The 19,462-nt window shown below is 42.6% G+C and overlaps 1 protein-coding gene and 1 long non-coding RNA gene across 2 annotated transcripts in view; one reads left to right on the top strand and one right to left on the bottom strand.

Moving 5' to 3' along the window:
* The window catches only part of LOC110489484 (melanin-concentrating hormone receptor 2-like), a 12,388-nt gene extending 232 nt beyond the window's left edge, over window positions 1-12,156 (top strand). The window contains exons 1-2 of the mRNA XM_021562185.3: window positions 1-757; window positions 11,076-12,156. The exon at window positions 1-757 is cut by the window's left edge and continues 232 nt beyond it. Of these exons, the coding sequence (XP_021417860.3) occupies window positions 345-757; window positions 11,076-11,718 (1,056 nt within the window). The 5' untranslated portion in view covers window positions 1-344 and the 3' untranslated portion in view covers window positions 11,719-12,156. The remainder of the gene's footprint in view (window positions 758-11,075) is intronic.
* LOC149978360 (uncharacterized) overlaps window positions 1-19,462 on the bottom strand; it is a 441,331-nt gene that overhangs the window by 24,658 nt on the left and 397,211 nt on the right. The window lies entirely within an intron of this gene.

Below are 19,462 nucleotides of genomic sequence, written 5' to 3'. Positions count from 1 at the left end.
AGACGAACGGGGAGGTCCAGTCCTGAGTGAATAATGTGTTCTCCAAGAGGCATCAGCTTGTTCCCAAGTTTGGTGAGAACGATCGATCCTTCAGCAGAATCTCATCGAAACACATACTTTAATTGAGCTGTAGTTCATTACAAGATAAAGAAGTGCATCAACCAAAGGATACGCGCGCTGCGGTTTATCCAGAATAGGTGCCCAAGTTGTACCTCTAGATATTTGGTTAGAAGCTAGTACAGTATGACTTGTCGGCTTGACAGTGTTGGTGCTTATCTATAGCATAATACTGATCCGCGCGTTATCAATCAAGACCAGGTCGGCAAATATCTGAAGATCTTAAGATGATTATGAATAGCTCGGACATATTTTGTAATTACAAAGAAGTTAGTAACTTCACCAACAACTCGTCATGTGTGAACACGACTCAGTCCTCACCCAGCTTCATCGACTTGGCGACTTTTATGCACATATTCCCGTCCATATATGGCATCCTGTGTACAATAGGAGTGATCGCCAACGGCTTGGTGATTTACGCAGTGGCGACATGCAAGAAGAAGATGGTCTCGGACATCTACGTGCTGAACTTGGCCGTCGCAGATATGCTCTTCTTGCTGGTGATGCCCTTCAACATTCACCAGCTGGTCCGGGACAGACAGTGGGTGTTCGGGAACTTCATGTGCAAAGCTGTCGTGGTGGTGGATGTTAGCAACCAGTTCACTACCGTGGGGATTGTAACGGTGCTGTGTATTGACAGGTACGTCTCCACCTCTCCAAATTCAACAGGTGTCAGTTTGAACATGACAAAGCATCAATTAGGTCTCCCTCCTCTATTACCTTTATGTATTCAGGTAGAGATAACCTGGTGTAGGATAGGAGTATAACATAGTTAGAACCAATAGGTAATTAAGAAGGAGACATTACTGTTACACAGCCCAAGAGCAGGGATCTAGTGAGCGGATGGTCGGGACCGGAGCATTATTACAAATTAATTTGTAGACTGCAAGAAGTGCAAACACATATAACATTTGACTAAAACATACTAATTTTCAAACCTACAGTACCAGACAAAAGTGTGAACACACGTACTCATTCCAGAGTTTTTCTTTATTTTCACTATTTTCTACATTATAGAATAATAGTGAAGACATTAAAACTATAAAATAACACATATGGACTCATGCCAAAGTGTTAAACAAATCAACATATATTTTATATATTTTACCTGCAAAAAGAAAGGAGGACCAAAGCACTTTTCATATAATTAATTAATTTGTTAATTTGTCCTTTATTTGTGTTAGAAATAGAAACAAAGTTTTAAAAAATGTATCACCCTTTGCCTTGATGGCAGCTTTGCACACTCTTGAAATTGTCTTAACCAGCTTCACGAGGAATGCTTTTCCAGCAGACTTGAAAGAATTCCCACATATGCTGAGCACTTGTTGGCTGCTTTTCCCAAACCATCTCAATTGGGTTGAGGCCGGGTGATTGTGGAGGCCAGGTCATCTAATGCAGCACTCCATCACTCTCCTTGGTCAAATAGCCCATACACAGCCTGGCGATGTGTTTTCGGTGTAGTAACCAAAAAAGTGTTTAACAAATCAAAATATATTGCATTTAGTTGATTTTCTCAACCAGCTTCATGAGGTAGTCACCTGGAATGCATTTCATTTCACATGTTTGCCTTGTTAAAAGTTATATTGTGAAATTTCTTTCCTTCCTTAATGTGTTTTAGCCAATCAGTTGTGTTGTGACAAGGTTGGGGTGCTATACAGAAGATAGACCTATTTGGTAAAAGACCAAGTCCATATTATGTCAAGAACAGCTCAGAGAAACGACAGTCCATCATTACTTTAACATTTGAAGGTCTGTCGATGTGGAACATTTCAAGAACCTTGAACGTATATTCAAGTGCAGTCGCAAAAGCCATCAAGCATTATGTTATGATGAAACTGTCTCTCACGAGGACCGCCACAGGAAAGGAAGACCCATAGTTACCTTCGCTGCAGAGGATAAGTTGATTAGAGTTAACTGCACCTCAGATTGCAGTCCAAATAAATGCTTCACAGATTTCAAGTAACAGACACATCTTAACATGTTCAGAGGAGACTGCATGAATCAGGCCTTTATGATCAAATTGCTGCAAAGAAACCACTGATGGAGTCAGGATGCTTTGCTGCTGACACTGCCCGTGATTTATTTAGAATTCAAGGCACACTTTACCAGCATGGCTACTACATCATTCTGCAGCGATACACCATCCCATCTGGTTTTGGGCTTAGTGGGACTATCATTTGGTTTTCAACAGGACAATGACCCAAAACACACATCTAGGCTGTGAATGGGCTATTTGGCCAAGAAGGAGAGTGATGGAGTGCTGCATCAGATGACCTGGTAATCCACAATCACCCGACCTCAACACGTTTGAGATGGTTTGTCATGAGTTGGACAGCAGAGTGGGAACTCCTTCAAGTCTGTTGGAAAAGCATTCCTCATGAAGCTGGTTGAGAGAATGCCAAGAGTGTTCAAAGCTGTCATCAAGGCAAAGGGTGGTTACATTGAAGAATCTAAAATATAAAATATATTTTGATTTTTTTTTAAACATATTTGTTTACTACATCATTCCAAATGTGTTATTTCATAGTTTTTATGTCTTCACTATTATTCTATATTCAGCAACAAAAGAAACGTCCCTTTTTCAAGACCCAGTCTTTCAAAGATAATTCGTACAGTCGTTAAGACACTAACCGCTTACAGGCAGTATGCAATTAAAGTCCCAGTTATGAAAACTTAGGACACTAAAGAGGCCTTTCTACTAACTCTGAAAAACACCAAAAGAAAGATGCCCAGGGTCCCTGCTCATCTGCATAAACGTGCCTTAGGCATGCAGCAAGGAGGCATGAGGACTGCAGATGGGGACAGGGCAAAAAATTGCAACGTCCGTACTGTAAGACACCTAAGACAGCGCTACAGGGAGACAGGACGGACAGCTGATTGTCCTCGTAGTGGCAGACCACGTGTAACAACACCTGCACAAGATCGGTACATCAGAACATCACACCTGCAGGACAGGTACAGGATGGCAACAACAACTGCCCAAGTTACACCAGGAACACACAATCCCTCCATCAGTGCTCAGATTGTCCGCAATAGGCTGAGAGAGGCTGGACTGAGGGCTTGTAGGCCTGTTGTAAGGCAGGTCCTCACCAGACATCACCGGCAACAACGTGGCCTATGGGCACAAACCCACCGTCGCTGGACCAGACAGGACTGGCAAAAAGTGCTCTTCACTGACGAGTCGCGGTTTTGTCTCAGATTTGCGTTTATCGTCGAAGGAATGAACGTTACACCGAGGCCTGTACTGTAGTGGGATCCATTTGGAGGTGGAGGGTCCATCATGTTCTGGGGCGGTGTGTCACAGAATCATCGGATTGAGCTTGTTGTCATTGCAGGCAATCTCAACGCTGTGCGTTACAGGGAAGACATCCTCCTTTCTCATGTGGTACCCTTCCTGCAGGCTCATCCTGACATGACCCTCCAGCATTACAATACCACCAGCCATAATGCTCGTTCTGTGCGTGATTTCCTGCAAGACAGGAATGTCAGTGTTCTGCCGTGGCCAGCGAAGAGCCCGATCTCAATCCCATTGAGCACGTCTGGGACCTGTTGGATCTGCGGGTGAGGGCTAGAGCCATTCCGCCCAGAAATGTATAGGAACTTGCAGGTGCCTTGGTGGAAGAGCGGGGTAACATCTCACAGCAAGAACTGGCATATCTGGTGCAGTCCATGAGGAGGAGATGCACTGCAGTACTTAATGCAGCTGGTGGTCACACCAGATACTGACTGTTACTTTAGGTTTTGACCCCCCCTTTGTTCAGGGACACATTATTCAACTTCTGTTAGTCACATGTCTGTCGGAACTTGTTCAGTTGATGTCTCAGGTGTTATCTTGTTATGTTCATACAAATATTTACACATGTTAAGTTTGCTGAAAATAAACACAGTTGACAGTGAGAGGATGTTTCTTTTTTTGTTGCTGAGTTTACAATGTAGAAAATAACGAAAAAACCTTGAATGATTAGGTCCATTTTTTAAAAACTTTTTACTGGTAGTGTATACAGTGCATTCTGAAGGTATTCAGAGACCTGAAAGTATTCAGAGACCTGAAAGTATTCCAGATCCCTGAAAGTATTCCAGATCCCTGAAGGTATTCAGAGACATGAAAGTATTCAGACCCCTGAAAGTATTCCAGATCCCTGAAGGTATTCAGAGACATGAAAGTATTCAGACCCCTGAAAGTATTCCAGATCCCTGAAAGTAGTCAGACCCCTGAAAGTATTCAGACCCCTGAAGGTATTCAGACCCCTGAAGGTATTCAGAGACCTGAAGGTATTCAGAGACCTGAAGGTATTCAGAGACATGAAAGTATTCAGACCCCTGAAAGTATTCCAGATCCCTGAAACTATTCCAGATCCCTGAAAGTATTCCAGATTCCTGAAAGTATTCAGAGACCTGAAAGTATTCAGAGACCTGAAAGTATTCCAGATCCCTGAAAGTATTCCAGATCCCTGAAGGTATTCAGCGACATGAAAGTATTCAGACCCCTGAAAGTATTCCAGATCCCTGAAGGTATTCAGAGACATGAAATTATTCAGACCCCTGAAAGTATTCCAGATCCCTGAAAGTAGTCAGACCCCTGAAAGTATTCAGACCCCTGAAGGTATTCAGACCCCTGAAGGTATTCAGAGACCTGAAGGTATTCAGAGACCTGAAAGTATTCCAGATCTCTGAAAGTATTCCAGATCCCTGAAAGTATTCCAGATCCCTGAAAGTATTCCAGATCCCTGAAAGTATTCCAGATCCCTGAAAGTATTCAGAGACCTGAAAGTATTCCAGATCCCTGAAAGTATTCAGAGACCTGAAAGTATTCCAGATCTCTGAAAGTATTCCAGATCCCTGAAAGTATTCCAGATCCCTGAAAGTATTCCAGATCCCTGAAAGTATTCAGAGACCTGAAAGTATTCAGACCCCTGAAGGTATTCAGAGACCTGAAAGTATTCCAGCTCCCAGATTTGTACGGCTTCCATTAATTTTAGACATCACGCAGCAGTTATTGACAAATAACCATCTCTATATCATCCTTGTCATCCTTGTCGTCATTCAGCCACGACTAGGTGAAACATAAGATATTCCAGGTTTTAATGTCCCGTTGGTAGGGTAATCATTCATTTTATTTTTTCCAATGATTGCACGTTGGCCAATAGAACGGATGGCAGTGGGGGTTTACTCACTCGCCTACAAATTCTCAGAGGCAGAGCGACCTCTGTCCCCATTTTCTCCGTCTTTCTTCACGTAAATGACGGGGATTTGGGCCCGTTCCCGAGAAAGCAGTATATCCTTCGCGTCGAACTCGTTAAAGAAAAAAATCTTCTTCCAGTTGGAGGAGAGTAATCGCTGTTCTGAAATCCAGAAGTTATTTCCGGGTCATAAGAGACGGTAGCAGCAACATTATGTAAACAAATAAGTTTAAAAAATAAGTTACAAACAATAAGAAAAAACGCACAAATTAGCACAGTTAGTTAGGAGCCCGTAAAATGTCAGCCATCCCTTCCGACGCCATTCTATTGTCCGTAGAGCTCTGAGACAGGATTGTGTTGAGACACAGATCTGGGGTATGGTACCAAAAAAATGTCTGCAGCATTGAAGGCCCCCAATAACACAGTGGCCTCCATTATTCTTAAATGGAAGAAGTTTGGAACCATCAAGACTCTTCCTATTGCTGGCGACCAAGAACCCGATGGTCACTCTGACAGAAAGCTCCAGAGTTTCTCTGTGGAGATGGGAGAAACTTCCAGAAAGACAACCATCACTGCAGCACTCCACCAATCAGGCCTTTATGGTAGAGTGGCCAGACTGAAGCCACTCATCAGTAAAAGGCACATGACAGCCCACTTGGAGTTTGCCAAAAAGAACCTAAAGGACTCTCAGACCATGAGAAACAAGATTATTTGGCCTGAATGCCAAGTGTCACGTCTGGAGGAAACCTGGCACCATCCCTATGGTAAAGCATGGTGGTGGCAGCATCATGCTGTGGGGATGTTTTTCAGTGGCAGGGACTGGGAGACTAGTCAGTATCAAGGGAAAGATCAACGGAGCAAATTATAGAGAGATACTTGATGAAAACCTGCTCCGGAGTGCCCAGGACCTCAGTCTGGGGTGAAGGTTGACCTTCAAACAGGACAACGATCTTAAGCACACAGCCAAGACAACGCAGGGGTGGCTTCGGAACAAGCCTCTGAATGTCCTTGAGTTGCCCAGCCAGAGCCCGGACTTGAAGCCAATCTAACATCTCTGGAGAGACCTGGAAATAGCTGTGCAGTGACGCTCCCATTCCAACCTGACACAGCTTAAGAGAAGAATGGGAGAAACTCCCCAAATACAGGCGTGCCAAGAGTGTAGCGTCATACCCAAGAAGACTTGAGTCTGCATCGCTTCCAAAGGGGCCTCAACAAAGTACTGAGGAAAGGGTCTGAATACTTACTTGTGTGATATTTCCATTTTTAATTTTGAATACATTTGCAAAAATGTCTAAAAACCTGTTTTTGCTTTGTCACTTTGGGGTATTGTGTGTAAATTGATGAGTAAAAAAAAATGATTTAATACATTTTAGAATAATACTGTAACGTAACAAAATGTGGAAAAAGTCAAGGGGTCTGAATACTTTCCAAATGCAATGTATATGCGTGGGAAAACTTGAGAACAGACTTCCAAAATAAGAATGAATTGGAGCTGGTTTCCTGGTGTTTTTAAGGTCTCTTATTTCCATAGTAATATCTCTATGGTAATGAAGACATCTCTACAGTAATATCTCCTTGGTCCATATGAAGACATCTCTACAGTAATATCTCCTTGGTCTTAAGTAGACTTCTCTACAGTAATATCTCCTTGGTCTTAAGTAGACATCTCTACAGTAATATATCCATGGTCTTAAGTAGACATCTCTACAGTAATATATCCATGGTCTTAAGTAGACATCTCTACAGTAATGTCTCTATGGTTCATATGTAGACATCTCTACAGTAATATCTTCATGGTCATAAGTAGACATCTCTACAGTAATATATCCATGGTCTTAAGTAGACATCTCTACAGTAGTATCTTCATGGTCATGAAGACATCTCTACAGTAATATCTCTATGGTCATGAAGACATCTCTACAGTAATATCTCAGTGGTCATATGAAGACATCTCTACAGTAATATCTTCATGGTCATGAAGACATCTCTACAGTAATATCTCAGTGGTCATATGAAGACATCTCTACAGTAATATCTCTTTGGTCAGGTAGACATCTCTACAGTAATATCTCTATGGTCCATATGAAGACATCTCTACAGTAATATCTCTATGGTCATATGTAGACATCTCTGCAGTAATATCTCCATGGTAATGAAGACATCTCTACAGTAATATCTCCTTGGTCCATATGAAGACATCTATACAGTAATATCTCTATGGTTCATGTGAAGACATCTCTACAGTAATATCTCTTTGGTCAGGTAGACATCTCTACAGTAATATCTCTATGGTCCATATGTAGACATCTCTACAGTAATATCTCCTTGGTCCATTTGAAGACAGTAATATCTCCATGGTCAAGAAGACATCTCTAAAGTAATATCTCTATGGTAATGAAGACATCTCTACAGTAATATCTCTATGGTAATGAAGACATCTCTACAGTAATATCTCTATGGTAATGAAGACATCTCTACAGTAATATCTCCTTGGTCCATATGAAGACATCTCTACAGTAAAATCTCTGTGGTCATATGTAGACATCTCTACAGTATTATCTCCATCCCGTGTTCATGACAGCTTGTACAGTGGGGCAAAAAAAGTATTTAGTCAGCCACCAATTGTGCAAGTTCTACCACTTAAAAATATGAGAGAGGCCTGTAATTTTCATCATAGGTACACTTCAACTATGACAGACAAAATGAGGAAAAAATTTTCAGAAAATCACATTGTAGGATTTTTAATGAATTTATTTGCAAATTATGGTGGAAAATAAGTATTTTCCCACTGTATGTGACTTTTTCAGCTCCCAGATCAATTATTCCTAAAATGTTATTATATTATAATAGTATACGGTATGCCACTTTGCAGATGTTTTCATCCAAAGCGACCTATAGTACAGTGAGTGCATTCATTCATTCAGTATGTGTATGTGATCCTGGAAGGAATTGAACCCCATGACCTTGGGCATATGCCAGTGTCATGGGTTGCATTCCAAATGTCACCCTATTCCCTTAATAGTACACTACTAGTGACCAGGGCATATACTGCCTTACCAAGAAAAAGAAAAAAAGAAAAAAAAGGCAGTAACTACTCATAGTGTGGAACTGAGAAAAATGGCTTTTATTTACCTTGGTTCTCACAGTAACTGTATGTAGTTACTGCCAAACATGACCTCCATTTTCTCCTGAACACAATAGAGGCAGGATACTTGTCCACGTGATTAAGCATGTATTGATTGTAGCAACAAAAAAAATGATACTAACTCATTTTCGACCAAATGAGCAGTTTACTCATCATCATATTTTTTTGCTTGATAGGGCAGTATAGGACTCTGTTGAAAAATGCACTATATATAGAATAAGAGTACTTTTAGAACGAGGCCAATGCTCTTACCTTACTGATTCACTCATGACATTATTAGATTTATTCAATGTAACATCATGATTTGAGTCCTGATTGCTCTCAGGAAGAAGAGAGAAACACAAACTGTATGAATAGGCGGTATTCAAACACAAAATCCTTCTATTCCAGGTTAACTAATTACCGTTCGCTTTTCTTGGGATGACAAGTACAATTTATTTATGGTGTTTTTCCTGTCTGTGTATTCACATGACATTCACATGCCTCTGTCTGGACTAGACTGGACTGGGTAAAAAGTGATGGTTGTTACTGAAGAAACCAAAAAAAGACAAACTCCTCACGGTGGAGTCTCCTGAATGATCGGTGTAGAGATATTTGTGCTATTTTGGGAGACACTGTCTCTCTGTCTCCATCCCTTTCTACTCTAGACTTTCACGTTCGTGGAGCGGCAGCACTATGACTTGTTTTGACTGATTCCAAATCTCTGTTCTGTCGTTACACGTTCAGACATCGCAGACACATCGTGCTAAGAAATGGAACATCACATTATCACACTTGGGTTTCAATGAACACTATGGCAAATACCAAATGAAATCTCACTCAGTATCACAGTGTGCATAAACACGCACACACGCACACGCACACACACGCACGCCAAACACATGACCACCCATAATATGTACATCTGTGTGCACATACACATGAACTCGAGAACATCTACAGTATCTTTTTACAACATAGTAAAATCCCTGAAATCAATCATCTGTTCTCTATAATCTGTTTCTCTTCACAACACAGTCACATGCCTGAATGCAGTAATCTGTTTTCCTAACTTTAGAATAAGGGGAAGTGCGACCTCCCGAGTGGCGCAGCGGTCTAAGGCACTGCATCGCAGTGCTATAGGCTTCACTACCAATCCAGGTTCAATCCCGGGCTGTGTTGCAGCCGGCCGTGACCGGGAGACCCATGAGGTGGAGCACAATTGTTCCAGTGTCGTCCGGGTTAGGGGAGGGTTTGTTGTCCTTGTTCCATCACACTCTTGCGATTCCTTGTGGCGGCCGGGTACATGAACGCTGCCTTCCTCTGACATATTGGTGCGGCTGACTTCCGGGTTAAGCGGACAGTGTGTCAAGAGGCAGTGTCCCTGACGTGTCTCGAACATGCTAGATGGTCATAGTGTACACTCACCTGCCCTCTCCAACCAACCTCCCTGTCCTTTACTGTCTGCAGTAACTAGACCATACCATACGTCTGGGAGGTGCTCAGAAATGTATGTAAACCATAAACCACTCAAGTGTAACTTTTGCAGGATACTCAAGTGTAACTTTTGCAGCATGCTTAGGGTCATTCTCCTGCTGGAAGGTGAACCTCCGTCCCAGTCTTAAATCTCTGGAAGACTGAAACAGGTTTCATGCTGCCACCACCATGCTTCACTGTGGGGATGGTGTTCTCGGGGTGGTGAGAGGTGTTGGTTTTGCGCCAAACATAGCATATTTCTTGATGACCAAAAAGCTCAATATTAGTCTCATCTGACCAGAGTACCTTCTTCCATATATTTGGGGAATCTCCCACGTGCCTTTTGGTGAACACCAAACGTGTTTGCTTATTTTTTTCTTTAAGCAATGGCTTTTTTTCTGGCCACTCTTTCGTAAAGCCCAGCTCTGTGGAGTGTATGGCTTAAAGTGGTCCTATGAACAGATACTCCAATTTCCGCTGTGGAGCTTTGCAGCTTCTTCAGGGTTATCTTTGGTCTCTTTGTTGCCTCTCTGATTAATGCCCTCCTTGCCTGGTCCGTGAGATTTGGTGGGCGGCCCTCTCTTGGCAGGTTTATTGTGGTGCCATATTTTTTTCTATTTTTTAATAATTGATTTAATGGTGCTCCGTGGGATGTTCAAAGTTTCTGATATTTTTTTATAACCCAAAAGCTTTGCTTGCTGAGATACGGAGATCATGTGACACTTAAATAAAGTCCACCTGTGTACAATCTAACTAATTATGTGACTTCTGAAGGTAATTGGTTGCACCAGATCTTATTTAGGGGCTTCATAGCAAAGGGGTGAGTACATATGCCCTCACCACTTTTCCATTTAAAAAAAAAAATTTTTTGAAGCCAGTCATTTTTTGCATTTCACTTCACCAATTTGGACTATTTTGGTGTCTATTAATATGAAATCCAAATAAACATCCATTTAAATTACAGGTTGTAATGCAAGAAAATAGGAAAAACGCGAAGGGGAATGAATACTTTTGCAAGGCACTGTAGTACATTACTTTTGGTCAAAGTAGTGCACTGTGAAAGGAATGGGCTCTGGTCAAAATTAGTACACTATATAGGGAACGGGGTGCAATTGGGGCACAACCCAGGTACATAACCTAACCCCTGGTCCCTAACTGATGTGTCTCTTTGTTTCTAGATACATTGCCATCGTCCACCCCACCTCAGAGAAGCGGACCATCCAGTGGACCATCATCATCAACATCCTGGTGTGGGTCGGCAGCTTCCTGCTGACCGTGCCCGTCATGATCTACGCCATGGTGGTGAGGAAGAGCGACCTGGAGATATGCATGATGTTTCTGGACGGGCCTGAGGACATGTACTGGTACACTCTCTACCAGTCCATCTTGGGCTTCATCTTTCCTCTCATCATCATCTCCACCTTCTACTCCCTCACCCTTTACCACGTCTTCAGATCCATCCGCCGAGTCAAGCGTAAACAGTCTGTCTGGGCGAAGCGCGCCACCAAGACCGTGGTGATGGTCATTGCTCTCTTCCTGGTGTGCTGGAGCCCGTATCACGTGATCCAGGTGATTAACTTGAGCAACAACAGGCCAACCAACACCTTTGTGTATGTCTACAACATCACGATCTGTCTGAGTTACTCCCACAGCTGCATCAACCCTCTGATGCTGCTCATCTTCGCTCAGAACTACCGCGAACGTCTCTGTCACAGGAAGGATTTGAGGAGTTCGCAGCAGAACTCCTCCAAGACCACTGTGATCAAGACAGACGGCTCCAGCGTGTCCACCGACCCAAACTACCGCTGCACAGTCATCTAACAGTACAGATATTGCCACTCATATACTGTGTGTGTGGGCTGTCGTTTGGTCCCAATAAGACTACCAAAAGTCAGCTGTTTCCCTTCTGCTATCTTCTACGAACTTTAGGGTTCATGAATTACTTGAAGCCAAAGTAGCTGAAAAACACTAATCTTTCCAGGGGACAGAAGTGGCATTATGTGTTAGTGGAGGAATGGATTTACCCATCGGACTGCAACCACCATCACTATCATTCTTCTGATACAAATGTCATTGTCTCAATCATTATCTTAGACAGCCTCTCTCTTTCCCTCTCTCTCCCTCTCTCTCCCCCTCTCTAACTTTCTTTTCCCCCCCCCTCTCTCCCTCTCTTTCTCTCTCTCTCTCTCTCCCTCTCTCTCTCTCTCTCTCTCTCTCTCTCTCCACCCCTCACTTTATCCCCCTCTCTCTCCCTCTTTCCCCTCTCCCCCTCTCTCTCTCCCCCCATTTCTCCCCTCTCACTCTCTCCCCCTCTCTCTCCCCCTCTCTCTCCCTTCTCCCTCCATTTCTTCCCTCTCTCCCCCCTCTCCCTCCCTTCTCTCTCTCCCCTCTCTCCTTTCTCTCTCTCCCCTCTCTTCCCCTCTCATTCCCCCTCTCTCACTCTCCTGCTCGCTCTCGCTCTCGCCCCCTTTCTCCCCTCCCTCTCTCCCTCTCTTTCCCCCTCTCTCTCTCCCTTTCTCTCTCTCTCTCTCGCTCTCTTTCTCTCTCTCTCTCCCCCTTTCCCTTTCTCCCTCCCCCTCTCTCTCTCTCTCTGACACGCACCCAGCGATGGAATTTAAGGATTGTTTTACTAGCCCGGTCTGAAAATATTAGCCTCAGGCTACTGGGCTAGCATAATGTCCATCCCTGCACACGCTTAATGACCACCACTCCCCACAAGAAGAAATACTATATTTTACTACGGTATAAATATTGTAGTATTCACTTCAGTGTTTTTGCGGACTTTTGAGGAAACACTACAGTGTATACTGTAGTATACTTTAGTATTTGCTGTAGTATACTGTAGTATTTTCTGTAGTATACTGTAGTCTTCACAGTTAACTAATGTATGAATACTGTAGTATATACTATAGTAATTAATGTAGTGTTTTTGCAGACTGTAGTATACTGTTGTCATTGTGGGAGGGAGCAAACAGACAGTTCAACAGGGTGTTTTGAATTTAACGAGGCAAGTCAGTCAAGAACAAATTCTTATTTACAATGACGGCCCTACCACGTCCAAACCCGGACGACGCTGGGCCAATGTGTGCACCGCCCAATGCGACTCCCAATCACAGCCAGTTGTGATACAGCCTGGAATTGAACCAGGGGCTGCAGTAACTCCTCGAGTACTGAGATGCAGTGCCTTAGACTGCTGCGTCGCTCAGGAGCCCTCTCAGTTCACTGCCTCACACCAGGGAGATTGCAGAATTCTTGTCCGTCACACATACTTATAAAAAAAATTAAAAAATCTTTTTTCTTTTCTTCAAGAACCATCGGGACTCTTGTTAAGTGAGGAGATGGAAGATGAATTGATGAGAACTGGAGTATAATTTTGTATTGATTTGAGACCATCAACATTTTAAAGAGGAAATAGCAGTAGAAGTAAATAATAAAAGTATATTGAATGAATATAGCACTTGTAGCATAACATATCATGACGAACTGTCCTATACACACTATTTTATTTAACCTTTATTTAACTAGGCAAGATAGTTAAGAACAAATACTTATTTACAATGGTGGCCTACCGGGCAACAGTGGGTTAAACTGCCTCGTTCAGGGGCATAAAGACAGATTTTTACGTTGTCAGGTCGGGGATTCAATTCAATCGAGCAATTTTTCGGTTACAAACGTTCTAACCACTAGGCAGACCTGTCGACCCCAACTACTCAGACAACACGCACTACTTAATTAAAACACACGTTAACTTGTTCCTATTCACAGCTTGTGTTTGTTGTCTCACTCTACCTGACACTCTAGTGTTAGCCTGTACCCTGTGCATTCAGATGACTTTTACATGAATACTGTTCATTGTATTAAAACCTTATTATTATGGTCATTTACTAATTGTCCGATATCATCTCTGTAACGTATACAATATGACGCACAATTTTTTTATATATATTTTAATGTTGACTCCAAAAATAAACAGAGAATACTTTATTTTTTCTTTTTTTTTACTTGCAAAAACAAGTACATTTATTTGTTTTTTACCAAATAACAGCATAATTTATGTATGAAAGACAAATTTTGAGATATTGACGTGATAAAGTTAATTACAAAGTTGTGGTTCATAGTTAAAACAAGTCGTCATGGTGATCTGGTATAGGACATAAATCCACTATATGTAAATACTGCAGTTTTACACTTTATGAAGATGTTTTACTTCCTGGTTATATTGTATTGTTCTGCAATGTACTTGGAATATACTAATTGTCCATATATGGTATTTCAGACGAGTTTTACATGAATACAATATAACCACATCTTGTTGTTCTTATTCTTCAGTGTAATTTATGTACTAAACTGAAAATAAATATCAACGTAACATGTAAAGTGTTGGTCCCATGTTTCATGAGCTGAAATAAAAGATCTCTGAAATGTTCCATATTGGCACAAAAAGTGTATTTCTCTCAATTTCTTTGTGCACAAATTTGTTTACATCCTTGTTAGTGAGCATTTCTCTTTCACCAAGATAATCCATCCACCCGACAGGTGTGGCATATCAAAAAGCTGATTAAACAGCATGATCATTACACAGGTGCACCTTGTGCTGGGGGACAATAAAAGGCCACTATAAAATATGCAGTTTTGTCACACAACACAATGTATACAATTTGAGGGACCCGCCTCCAACTTGTTTTAGAGAACTTGGAAGTACATCCAATCGGCCTCACTACCGCAGACCACACCAGCCCATGACCTCCACATCCAGCTTCTTCACCTGCGTCTGAGACCAGCCACCTGGAGAGATGATGAAACTGTGGGTGTTTACACAACCAAATCATTTTTGCACAAACCGTCAGACGTCTCAGGGAAGCTCATCTGCATGCTCATCGTCCTCACCTCATTCGTCTTGGCCTGACTGCAGTTTGGCGTCGTAACCGACTTCAGTGGGCAAATGCTCACCTCCGATGGCCACTTGAACACTGGAGAAGTGTCCTGTTCACGGATGAATACCGAATTCAACTGTACCGGGCAGACGGCATAGTGGTGGCTGAGCGGTTTGCCTATCTCAACATTGTGAACAGAGTGCCCCATAATGGCCGTGGGGCTATGGTAAGGGCAGTATGGCGTAGTGGTGGCTGAGCGGTTTGCCTATCTCAACATTGTGAACAGAGTGCCCCATAATGGCCGTGGGGCTATGGTAAGGGCAGTATGGCGTAGTGGTGGCTGAGCGGTTTGCCTATCTCAACATTGTGAACAGAGTGCCCCATAATGGCCGTGGGGCTATGGTAAGGGCAGTATGGCGTAGTGGTGGCTGAGCGGTTTGCCTATCTCAACATTGTGAACAGAGTGCCCCATAATGGCCTTGGGGCTATGGTAAGGGCAGTCATAAGCAATGGACAATTTGAATGGACAGAGATACCGTGACAAGATCCTGAGGCCAATTGTCATGCCATTCATCCGCCCGCCATCACCTCATGTTTCAGCACGATAATGCACAGCCCCATGCCATAATATCTGTACACAATTCCTTGAAGCTGAAAATGTCCCAGTTCTTCCATAGCATGTAATCTCACCAGACATGTCACCCATTGAGCATGTTTGGGATGCTCTGGATCGACTTGTACAACAGTGTGTAACAGTTCCCGCCAATATCCAGCAACTTTGAACAGCCATTGGAGAGGAGTGGGGACAACATTCAACAGGCCACAATCAACAGCCTGATCAACTCTATGCGAAGGAGATGTGTCGCACTGCATGAGGCAAATGGTGGTCACACCAGGTACTGACTGGTTTTCTGATCCATAGATTAGGGCCTAATGAATTTATTTCAATTGACTGGTTTCCTTTATATAAACTGTAACTCAGTAAAAATCTTGCATTAAATGTTGCATTAAATTTTTTTTTGTTCAGTGAAGAATGAAGAATATTGTCTTTAATAACCAACAATGCAGTTCAGAAAATAATTACTCAATAAACTGAAGTGAAAAATATTTAATAAAAAGGTACATGATAAAATAACAATAACAAAGCTATATACCGTACAGAGTCAATGTGGAGGCTATATACAGGGTGTTACCGTACAGTCAATGTGGAGGCTATATACAGGGTGTTACGGTACAGAGTCAATGTGGAGGCTATATACAGGGGTACAGGTACAGAGTCAATGTGGAGGCTATATACAGGGTGTTACGGTACTGAGTCAATGTGGAGGCTATATACAGGGTGTTACGGTACCGAGGCAATGTGGAGGCTATATACAGGGTGTTACGGTACAGAGTCAATGTGGAGGCTATATACAGGGTGTTACGGTACAGAGTCAATGTGGAGGCTATATACAGGGTGTTACGGTACAGAGTCAATGTGGAGGCTATATACAGGGTATTACGGTACAGAGTCAATGTGGAGGCTATATACAGGGTATTACAGTACAGAGTCAATGTGGAGGCTATATACAGGGTGTTACGGTACAGAGTCAATGTGGAGGCTATATACAGGGTATTACAGTACAGAGTCAATGTGGAGGCTATATACAGGGTGTTACGGTACAGAGTCAATGTGGAGGCTATATACAGGGTATTACAGTACAGAGTCAATGTGGAGGCTATATACAGGGTATTACAGTACAGAGTCAATGTGGAGGCTATATACAGGGTGTTACGGTACAGAGTCAATGTGGAGGCTATATACAGGGTATTACAGTACAGAGTCAATGTGGAGGCTATATACAGGGTATTACAGTACAGAGTCAATGTGGAGGCTATATACAGGGTGTTACGGTACAGAGTCAATGTGGAGGCTATATACAGGGTATTACAGTACAGAGTCAATGTGGAGGCTATATACAGGGTGTTACGGTACAGAGTCAATGTGGAGGCTATATACAGGGTGTTACGGTACAGAGTCAAAGTGGAGGCTATATACAGGGGGCACCGGTACAGAGTCAATGTGGAGACTATATACAGGGTGTTACGGTACAGAGTCAATGTGCGCAGGGTTAGTCGAGGTAATTGTCAAGGTAGATTGTCCAGGTGGCCTTTTGATTCATTGTTCAGTAGTATTATCGCTTGGGGGTAGAAGCTGTTAAGGAGACTTTTGGACCTAGTCTTGCCTTCGGAAACTATTCCGATCCCTTGACTTTTTTCTAATTTTGTTACGTTACACCCTTATTCTAAAATGGATTTAATGCATAACACATCTCAGCAATCTACACACAACATTCCATAATGACATAGTGAAAACAGTTAGACATTTTTGCAAATGTATTACAAATAAAAAACATAAATAACTTAATTAATTAATTAACTTATAACTTTTGCTATGAAACTCTAAATTGAGTTCTGGTGCATCCTGTTTCCATTGATCATTCTTGAGATGTTTCTACAACTTCATTGGAGTCTACCTGTGGTAATGAGCTTTGTTGGCCCTATGGTATTGAACGCTGAGCTGTAGTCAATGAACAGCATTCTCACATAGGTGTTCCTTTTGTCCAGGTGGGAAAGGGCAGTGTGGAGTGCGATTGAGATTGTGTCCTCTGTGGATCTGTTGAGGAGGTATGCGAATTGGAGTGGGTCTAAGGTTTCTGGGATGATAGTGCTGATGTGAGCCATGACCAGGCTTTCAAAACACTTCATGGCTACTGACGTAAGGGCAATGGGGCGGTAGATATTTAGGCATGTTACTTTTGCTTTCTTGGGCACAGGGACTATGGTGGTCTGCTTGGAACATGTAGGTATTACAGACTCGGCCAGGGAGAGGTTGAAAATGTCAGTGAAGACAACATGCCAGTTGTCCGCGCATGCTTTGAGTACATGACCTTGTAATCCGTCTGGCCCTGCGGCCTTGTGAATGTTTATCTGTTTAAAGGTCTTGCTCACATCGGCTATGGAGAGCGCTATCACACAGTCGTTCGGAACAGCTGGTACTCTCATGCATGCTTCAGTGTTGCTTGCCTCGAAGCGAGCATGAAAGGCATTTAGCCTGTCTGGTAGGCTCGCATCACTGGGCAGCTTGCGCCTGGGTGTCCCTTTGTAGTCCATAATAGTTTGCAAGCCCTGCCATATCCGACGAGCGTCAGATAGTAGTTGGATTCAATCTTAGTCTTTTATTATCGCCTGTTTTGATGGTTCTTTTAGGGGCATAGCGGGATTTCGTATAAGCGTCCTTGAAAGTGACAGCTCTACGTTTTTAGTTCGGTGCAGATGTTGCCTATCCATGGCTTCTGGTTGGGATATGTACGTACGGTCACTGTGGGTACAACTTCGTTGTGGCACTTATTAATGAAGCCGGTGACTGAGGTGGTATACTCCTCAATGCCATTGGATGAATCCCGGAACGTATTCCAGTCTCAGCTAGCAAAACAGTCCTGTAGCGTAGCATCAGAATCATCTGACCACTTCCGTATTGAGCGAGTCACTTGATTTTGTTTTTGTTTGTAAACAGGAATCAGGAGGATAAAATACTGGTCAGATTGTCCAAATGGAGGGTGAGGGAGAGTTTGTATGCATTTCTGTGTGTGGAGTAAAGGAGGTCTAGAGTTTTTTTCCTCTGGTTGCACATGTGACATGCTGGTAGAAATTAGATAAAATGGATTTAAGTTTGCCTGCATTAAAGTCTCCGGCCACTAGGAGCGCCACTTCTGGATGAGCATTGTATTGTTTGCGTATGGCCTTATACAGATCGTTGAGTGTGGTCTTAGTGCCTGCATCGGTCTGTGGTGGTAAATAGATGGCTACAAATAATATGAGAACTCTCTTGGTAGATAGTGTGGTCTACAGTTTATCATGAGGTACTCTACCTCAGGCATGCAATACCTCGAGACTTCCTTAATATTAGACATTGCACACCAACTGTTATTGACAAATAGACACACAACACCATCCCTCGTCATACTTGACGTAGCAGTTTTGTCCTGCCGATGCACGGAAAACCCAGCCAACGGTATATTATCCGTGTCGTCGTTCAGCCACGACTCGGTGAAACATAACATATTACAGTTTTAAATGTCGCGTTGGTAGGATATTCTCGAACGGAGCTCATCCAGTTTATTCTCCAGTGATTGACACATTGGCCAATAGAACAACTTTCTAGTTCTGACCTGTTTATCTTGTTCTGAAGACATTTGCCTTTATAATACATACATAGATGTTGATAATCTCAATTTGAACTCAACTAAAGCTCTCTAAAGCTAAAGTAAACACCACTTAAACCCCATTTGAATGTGTCATAGGTGACATCATGTTGACACTTGTCAGTTAGCAGGAAATTAATCAGGTTCAGGTAAAGCCTCGTAGACCTTGTACTGTGGCCCAGGTACTACACCCACCTCAGCCAATCAGATGTCTGTTTTCACATTCCAACAGAATCCAATAACCTGGGTTACAACTGATGTGCTTTGACGCTGGTGTCAGTGGTTTTAGTGAATAAACACATTGTCAGGTTTCTCCTCTGATGTGGTGGCAGAACAGTAAGAACAATAGAGAAGATGTGTTTTCATCAAGTACCGATTAGCCATTGCTGTGGAAAATTATATTTGGTGAGTTATTAGATCATGGTTGCTATTGTAATTATATAGCTA

The sequence above is a fragment of the Oncorhynchus mykiss genome, chromosome 14, assembly GCF_057628025.1.
Source record: "Oncorhynchus mykiss isolate SJ-2025 chromosome 14, ASM5762802v1, whole genome shotgun sequence".
Taxonomy (NCBI): Eukaryota; Metazoa; Chordata; class Actinopteri; order Salmoniformes; family Salmonidae; genus Oncorhynchus; species Oncorhynchus mykiss.
Note: the sequence above shows the minus strand (reverse complement) of the source record. Positions and strands in the feature narration are given on the sequence as shown.